The following is an 8,454-nucleotide window of genomic DNA, read 5'->3' as shown; positions in this document are numbered from 1 at the left end:
TCATCTGCTCCTCAGCTTGCTTCCTCCATCCACTTTCCAGCTGCCCTGAGCCAGGATGCCTCAGACCCTCAAGCTGGCCAGCAGGGCTTCCCTGCTCACCCGGGGCTTCCCAGAGATCTGGGCTGAGCTCGGCTGCAAGGCACCAGCCAGGGTGATCAAGACCCACAAGACCCTGGAGGACATGCCAGGACCCAGCGCCCTGGGCTTCTTCACGGATCTCTTCTGCAAAAAAGGGCTGGCCAGGCTGCATGAGCTACAGGTAAGGAACTTGCCTCTGTGGCAACTTTCCCACCTTGCTGCTTGGCACACGACGTCTTACCTTCTGCATCCGACTCATTGAGCTCGTAAAGGGTCTTCCAATGTATGGGGTGCGTGGAATTACTGAGCTTTAAATAGGTCCTGTCTTTAGTGAACATCATCATATAGGGGTTAGGATTTAGGACCAGATTTCCCAAAGGGCCACTGGAGAATTTCCCATCAGTGCCACAACAGAAATTGCTGGGCATTTAATGAAAAAAGTTCTAGCCAGGGTTTTCAACTAAGTCACTGGGAGTTGGAGGCTCAAAATTCATTGAAATTCAAGCCCTGTTTCTAAATCCCAGCACGTGGGAGTCAGGACATTCAAAGATGGAAGTCCCCATACATATGTACAGTTGTATTTTTGGTTACTCGTCTATGTCATTTCAATGTGTGAGGGAAACAATAGACGTACAGAGGTGTACATAAATTAAGGTGTACGTGAATTCATGCTTTACCCCATATATGTCCCGACAGGCTTGCAAAAATTGTTTGACGTGACATAGGTTTCCCTGTAATCAACCCGTTCACTTGTGAGTTTAACCCTGTAGAAATTGACATTGATTCTGGGCCATACAACTTTTACTCACTGGGCTGCGGAAACAGTGAATTGCATTTGCAGTGTAAATGAATTGCACCCTTTAATAGTGGCTTTGATACGTAAAGGGGAGCATTGTATCTCGTATTGCTAGTTCCGCTGCCTACATTATGCAAACTTTATTTTCCGTGCTTTTTAAAAGACCCTCAGGATGTGCAGTATAGCAGGGCTAACCTTGAGATCCATCATGTCAATTTTCTGACCCGTGTGTGTTTTACATTCTTGGTGTTGGAGGATTTTTTTTAACTCTTTTTTGTATGAAAGGCAAAAAAACAAAACCAGGGAAATACCACTGGGTAAACTTGATTCACGGAGTGAATTTGTGCTATTCAGCCCCAGACCATCTGAGTAAAATCCCTCTCGAAATCAGTGCTTTCTTGGGATCCGTTCATAAAGTTGCCCAAAATTGTGAATACGCACCACTGCGGGAATAATTTTTAAACGGATAAAGCAAATCTTGCATTCTTCTGCCTCTCTGCGGCCGCACGTCTCCTGCTTGTGTGGCTCTGCAAACTTGCACGCAGCTATCTACGGATTTTAAAAAGTAATGGTGATCGAACGGTACACTGCGGCTAATTTTTAACCACTTCCAAACTTAGCTAAATGACTATTCCCCCCTGGGGATGAGCCACATGCTGAATGATACACCTGAAAGCTGCGGTCTTTGAGTTATCCATGTGCAACACCAAACAAAACCCATTTCTTTTAAAGCCTAGAGATATTTAGTCTTCCCCTTACCCCAGCTCATAACCCCAAAGGGGCTGGGAGTGGGGTTTTGTGCAGTAATCTGCAGCGAAATCCATGTAGTGCTTCAGCCCGAAAGCTAAATTTGCCAATAAAGGAGTGGAAAACAGAGGGTCGGAATGGAGCGACTGGCTTCAGCAGAGCATCGATTAAGTACTAGGCAGGTGTTCCAGCTGCCTCTGAACCTCGCGCGGCATATTTGCAAATCCAGCTATTTAAACAGACAAGAGCACGCTGGCTTCGCGGCCGCTTTTGCTTTGCCCAATGGTCTCCTGGTGCATGGCATGAGGAAGTTGGACAGATAGCGAAACCGCCTATGTGGGAACTAGGGTTTGGTGTTTTTAACCCCATGTAACACAACCCCCTTCCTGGGTGGAGGCACGAAATATCCTCGATTACATGCGCTGACTGCATCCAGCCCTGATTACATTCCTAGCAAATGAGGCATTGTTCCTCTCTCAACTTTCTCTCTCTGTCCTGCGGGCTCAGGGGAACGAATCTGTGGCTGAGGCTGGAGGGGAAGGAGAGATCTGAATAACAGGGGCTCTTGCAGGGCAGAGTCTAGCTGGGAGATCAGTGACCCTCTCCGGGCTCGATTTCTGACCACGTCTGCCCAGACGTTCCTGTAAGATCCTGACCCTTGGAAGCCCGGCTTACCCAGGTTGAGCTGCTGCCGGCTGCAGAGAAACACAATGTAGTTTCACTGGAGTCCACTGCAATTTGTCTCTGCCGGCAGCCAGGGAATGATCCATCCCAGAGGCTAGCAGGAGGGAGTGCAGGATGGAGCTGGGTGTGTAGGCTGCAGATGGCAGGGGAATAGATCCCTATAATGCACCATTGTCTCATGGCTCTGTCCACCCTGCCCTCAAAGCTCCCACATGTTCTCGTTGCTGAGCTGTAACCACCCTGCTGGGACAGCCTGGGTCTAACCAGCTCTGCCTTCGGGTTCTGTGCCCGGTCCAGCTGGTGACGAGAACCCAGCGAAGGAGCTGAGATCAAAGTTAGATGGGGAGGGGTGGCTGGCCTCCCCGGGCAGCAGTTCCTAGTGCCACCGACGCCTCTCGGGGCCTGCTTGACGAATTGTCTCCTCTTCCCTCCTAGATCGAAGGCAAAGCCAAATATGGGCCGGTGTGGAAAGCCAGCTTTGGGCCGATCCTGACCGTCCACGTCGCGGAGCCCAGCCTGATCGAACAGGTGCTGAGGCAAGAGGGAAAGCACCCCATCCGCTCCGACCTGTCCTCCTGGAAGGACTACCGGGTGTGCCGCGGCCACGCGTACGGGCTGCTCACGGCGTAAGTCGGCGGCCCCGCCACCCTCCGACGCGGGCGCGAGGGTCACGCTGGGTGGGGAGGCTGCAGGAAACATCCTAGGACCCACCGGGTCCTGGAGACACCAGGCGACGCGATGATCCGCTGCAAAATACACTGATATTTAAGGCTTGGATTTTGCCCAAGGGGCTCAAATCCCATTGACGGTCACCTGACTCCCTGAAAATCCCCCCCCCCCCCAACTAAGTGGAGTTTAGCAGAAAAACAGACGTCTGTTTGCTGCTTGCCTACCAGTGCCAGGTGGGAAAGGAGCCAAGAAAGACCCCAAAACGGGGAGAGTGTGGGGGTCACCCCCTCTCCTGGCGGGGGGTACAATCCAGCACATTTGCCGACTCTTCCCTCGGTGGCTCTGTGCCAAGTGGGATCCGGCTCCCTCCGGGCCAGGGGGAAGTGCTCCCGCGGCCTGATGCTGCCTCCGCGGGTCCCGGCCCGGAAGCACGTCACCCATGAGCTATGGCTTTACGCAAGCCCAGGCAGAGGCATGAGTCGGGCGAGAGGATTGTGTTGGGCCGTGAGTCAGCGGGGTGAGTCAGGCTCCGGGGTTTCTCATCAGCGGGGCCGGCTCGCTCAGCGCAGGGTGTCAGTAACTGGCAGAGGGCGTGCAGGCCCGTGGGCTAGCCAAGGGAGCCGCTTTCCTGGCACCGCAGGCCGCTGGGCTCCTGCAGATGGGCTTGGTGCTGGCTTCACCTCTGTGGGAACCGACTAATGGGGTGCATCACGTCAGAGCAAGCCTACCCCCTCCCCCATCCCAGGAAGTGCGCCTCAGCCCTGCCTTAGGGGGGCGCTGCCTCTACGGGGCGGCAGAGATTAGCCCAGGGGTGACGTGGGCTGACTGGCACTTGAACCCTGCTTTCCTGGGGGCTAACCGGGTCTCTCTGGCCCTACCAGAGAAGGTGAGGAGTGGCAGAAGATCCGCAGCATCCTGGGCAAACACATGCTGAAGCCCAAGGAGGTGGAGTCGTACACGGGGACCCTGAACGGCGTGGTCAGCGACCTCATCCGCCGGCTGCAGCACCAGCGCAGCTGCCACCAGCAGCACGTGGTCAAGGACGTGGCAGGCGAATTCTACAAATTCGGCCTGGAAGGTGCATGTCTGGGGCCGCGCCGGGGGTGGGGCTGGGCCCCTGGGAAGGGAGAGGCACGTTCTGCACAGAGATTGGAGACAGATCTGCCTGAAACCACCCCCCCCCCTGCCCCAAACACTCCCCCCGCCCCGGGGCCTCATGTCTCTGACTCTCTCCGGGTTCATTTCCTTAGGCATCTCCTCGGTGCTCTTCGAATCCCGCATCGGCTGCCTGGAGCCTGAGGTGCCCAAGGAGACGGAGACCTTCATCCGCTCCATCAACCGCATGTTCGTCATGACCCTGCTCACCATGGCCATGCCCAAGTTCCTCCACCACATCTTCCCCAAGCCCTGGAAGATCTTCTGCGAGTCCTGGGACTACATGTTCGCTTTCGGTGAGCGTGCTGGGGCCGGCTGCTTGGGTGGGCGGGTGCGCGGGCCCCGGCCCAACTCCCCGCCGGAACTTCAGCCTCATTTCTCCTGGGGCAGGAGATCTGGAGCGAAGATCGGGGACAACTGCAAAGAGATTCCACTCCCTGCAGCAAATCAGTCGTTGCTCAGGGTATTCGCATTAGTAACTAAACTGGAATTAACACCACCACCGATAAACCGCGGTTGAACAGGGGGCAGTTAGGACTTGGGGACTTTCAAAAACGCCTCTGGGAATTAGAGGCCCACCGTTCAATTTTGGCGGGCTTTGGGCACCAGAATCCCTTGGGTTCCTCTGAAGAAGTCCTGCCTGGAGCTGGCTCCGTCGGAAAGCCGGGGGAAGCTCTCGGGCCCAGGCTGTGGGGCTGACCTGCATCCATTCTCTTCCAGCCAAGGGCCACATCGACAAGCGAATGAGTGAAGTGGCAGAGAAAGTCTCGCGGGGGGAGACGGTGGAAGGCAAATACCTCACTTACTACCTCGCCCAGGAGAAGCTCTCCATGAAATCCATCTACGGCAACGTGACCGAGCTGCTGCTGGCCGGGGTGGACACGGTAAGCGCTGCTGGGACGTCTGGCTCGGGGCAGTCGGAGCAGGGAGGCGGCTGCGTGGAACTGATTCCGGCGCCCAGAGCATAGATGGATCCCAGCCCCGTTTTCCCTCCGGCACCGATGGCAGGGATCCAGCCTCTTCCTAACCCTCCCTTTCTCCTCTGCCCCTGCAGATCTCCAGCACCCTGTCCTGGAGCCTGTATGAGCTGTCCCGTCACCCCCGGGTGCAGGCGGCGCTGCACGAGGAGATCACCGGGGTGATGAAAGGCGGCGCCATCCCGTCGGCCGCAGACGTGGCTCAGATGCCCCTGCTGAAGGCGGTGATGAAGGAAGCGCTGAGGTGAGCACCACTGGGAGGCTCTGCTCTCTCGCCCGGGGCAGCCAGCTGGGTGCCTGCCGCACAGGGGCTGTGGAGGGACTTGGTGCATCTGCTGGGAGCTTGCAGGCTGCCTGGGGTGCTGGGATCCCAGGGTTCATCCGTCGCCCCCGGAGCTCAGCCCCCAGAGCTGGGAGGCTAGTGCCTGGAGTGGGGACGGAGCAGCTGCCCAGCCGTCCCCCTGCTGGGGATGAGCCCAAGGCTGGGTGCGGGGCTCGAACCCGCAGCCGGCCGGCTGCAGCATGAGGCTGGATCACGGCTCCTGTGACTCACCTCTGGCCGTGTCCCCTTCTGCCCCGGCAGGTTGTACCCGGTGATCCCCGGCAATGCCCGTGTCATCTCAGACCGAGACATCCAAGTGGGAGAATATCTCATCCCCAGGAAGGTGAGTGGAGCTAACTGCCTGGCTAACGGGGTGGGGAAGGGAGTGGGAAGGGGGCTGACCTGGAAGCGGGGGCAGCTCCTCCCCCGCTGTGACCGGCCACCCCCCGGTTGCCTTAGCGGGAGGCAGTGTGTAGCTGGGGGGATTTCTCCTTGGGGTGGGAGTATTTCCCCCCATCTCGCTCGCGTGGCATGGCGCCCACCGTGCCCACATCTCACCCTCTCCCTCTCTGCCCCCACTCGCAGACCCTGATCACGCTGTGCCACTACGCCACCTCCCGGGACGCCCGCTTCTTCCCCGAGCCCGACTCCTTCAAGCCGGAGCGCTGGCTGCAGAAGGACGCCTCACACCACCCCTACGCCTCCATCCCCTTCGGCGTCGGCAAGCGCAGCTGCATCGGGAGGCGCATCGCAGAGCTGGAGGTGCACCTGGCGCTGGCCCGGGTGAGTGCCGGGGCCGAGCCACCCCTGAGCGTCGCGGTGACAAAACGTGGCTCCCGGGGCCAGGGGGGCGCTCCTAATTCCTGTTAAACTGCATCGATACCAGCTCCAGAGCCCCCCTCTCCCACCGCATCGGTACCAGCCCCATAGCCTCCCTCTGCCACCACATTGGTACCAGCCCCATAGCCCCCCTCTCCCACCACATTGGTACCAGCCCCATAGCCCCGCTCTTCCACTGCATCGGTACCAGCCCTATAGCCCTCCTCTCCCACCTCATCGGTACCAGCCCCATAGCCCCCCTCTCCCACCACATTGGTACCAGCCCCATAGCCCCCCTCTCCCACTGCATCGGTACCAGCCCCATAGCCCTCCTCTCCCACCTCATCGGTACCAGCCCCATAGCCCCCCTCTCCCACTGCATTGGTACCAGCCCCATAGCCCCCCTCTCCCACTGCATTGGTACCAGCCCCATAGCCCCCCCTCTCCCACTGCATCGGTACCAGCCCCATAGCCCCCCTCTCCCACCTCATCGGTACCAGCCCCATAGCCCCCCTCTCCCACTGCATTCCTACCGGGCCCACTCCATACTCCCCTCCGCTCCCGCCAGCCTTGGCGCGACTGGTGCTAACCCGCCCTCCTCTCTCCTGGCAGATCCTGATGCAGTTTGAGGTGAAGCCGGAGCCGGAGCGGGGCCCGGTCAGGCCCATGACCCGCACTCTCCTGGTGCCCGAGAAGGACATCAACCTGCAGTTTCTGAGCCGCTAACGTGGGCGGAGACGGAACCTCTGGCGCCGGGGCCGGCCGAGCTCCCCGTGGGGTGACGGGCCCCGTCCGAGCGGGTTGGCCCCAGATCAGAGTCAAGGAAAGGAGGGGCTGGTGCCTCGGAGCACATGTGCTCATCCTTGCTCGGCAGGATGGTGTGTGGAAAAAGAGCCGTCTAACAAATCTGGGGGGCCTGGCGTGGCTTCGTACCCACTCCCCGCCCGGGCTGGCCTCCCTCCTGAACCCGGGAACTCAGAGCAAGGCGGAGCCGGAGTGGCATTCCCAGAACCAGCGCCTCCTCCAGGCAGCATTCGGCAATGCAATCAGTGTGTGCGCCTGGCTCTGCCGTGGCCGGGGCAGCAGCCCTGCAGAGCGCCGAGCGAAACTGCCCAGCTCCCTGCCTCCGCTGGTTCAAATCCCCAGGGCAGCGCCAAAACCCCGTCACGGCCCGATCTGGCACAACATGCACGTCTGGGCATGTAACGGGAAAGACAAATCGGACCCAGCTGGCCTCTGGGGGATGGTTCTGATGCTGATCCAGTGACTCAGGTCTGCCCCCTCCCATGATGTAAATCACCCTGTCTTTGCTGATCGACACCGGCAGAGGATCAATTCTTGGGGTCCTGCAAAGAGTTGAGAGGAATGTGCATAGACGTGCTAAGGTTTGTTATTGTTAATACTCACGTTAAGCACTCCCCTTTGAAGGGCTGTGCCTCTATTTATATTTATTGCCTGTAACTTATTCATGGTTCTTGGGACCCAGCAGCGTCTGAAGCTGAGTGTGGGTTTTTTTTTTCCCAAGCCAGCCGCACGGCTCTGTATTTAAGGCAGCTGCGGCGTGAATGTCTCTCGCCTGCCGTTGCGGAACTGTTTGGCTGCAGCTGTTGCTGGTGCTTTCATATTTAACTGGTATTTATTATTCCCTGGTGAATAAATATGACTCTTTTTTTTTAAAAAAAAACAACCCACCCTTCCTGAGTTTGGTGCATTTTTGGGATGAAGGCGCTGGATGGGAAAAGGGGTTGGGTTGGATTCTGGGCAAAAAACACTGAAACCTGCGCTGTAAAATTACAAAGTAGCACTTAGTGTTCCCAGCTGGGATCAGGGCCCCTTTGGGCCGGGCGCTGTTAGTAAGAGGTGGGAGGGGAAACTGAGGCACGGACGTGGCAGGAGGAAGCAACTTGTCCAGAGTCGTCAGCGGCAGAGCCGGGAATAGACTCGCCCGCTGCCATTCCAGTGCCCGGCTCGCTAGCCCATGCTGCCATAATACGCTTCCTGGGTGATTAATAGCTCCGATTTGCTCGCTGAGTGGAAATCTGGTCAATTAACTGTCAGGCTCTCTTGGCAACTTGGTTCTAAGGCTCCACCTCCTAACTCCCCCAGCCCCACCTCCAGGCAAGCAGCTGGAACCAGTTGCTGAGTGGCTGTGTCAAGGGCTGATGCGTTCCACCCCCGAGGTGGGCGCATTAGAGGGGCAGTTGAAT

General features: G+C 58.0%; 1 protein-coding gene across 1 annotated transcript; it reads left to right on the top strand.

The window, feature by feature from the left end:
• LOC123353362 (25-hydroxyvitamin D-1 alpha hydroxylase, mitochondrial) lies at positions 1–7,890 on the top strand. The gene is made up of 9 exons (XM_044994382.1): positions 1–259; positions 2,741–2,931; positions 3,856–4,052; positions 4,225–4,425; positions 4,850–5,013; positions 5,184–5,350; positions 5,690–5,771; positions 6,014–6,211; positions 6,860–7,890. The coding sequence occupies exons 1-9, from the start codon at positions 56–58 to the stop codon at positions 6,971–6,973; spliced, it is 1,518 nt and encodes a 505-aa protein (XP_044850317.1). The 5' UTR covers positions 1–55; the 3' UTR covers positions 6,974–7,890.
• The last annotated feature ends 564 nt before the right edge of the window (positions 7,891–8,454 follow it).

The sequence above is a fragment of the Mauremys mutica genome, chromosome 20 (genome assembly GCF_020497125.1).
Source record: "Mauremys mutica isolate MM-2020 ecotype Southern chromosome 20, ASM2049712v1, whole genome shotgun sequence".
NCBI classification, from domain to species: domain Eukaryota; kingdom Metazoa; phylum Chordata; order Testudines; family Geoemydidae; genus Mauremys; species Mauremys mutica.
The sequence above is the reverse complement of the archived record's forward strand: the minus strand, read 5'-3'. Positions and strand labels throughout refer to the sequence as shown.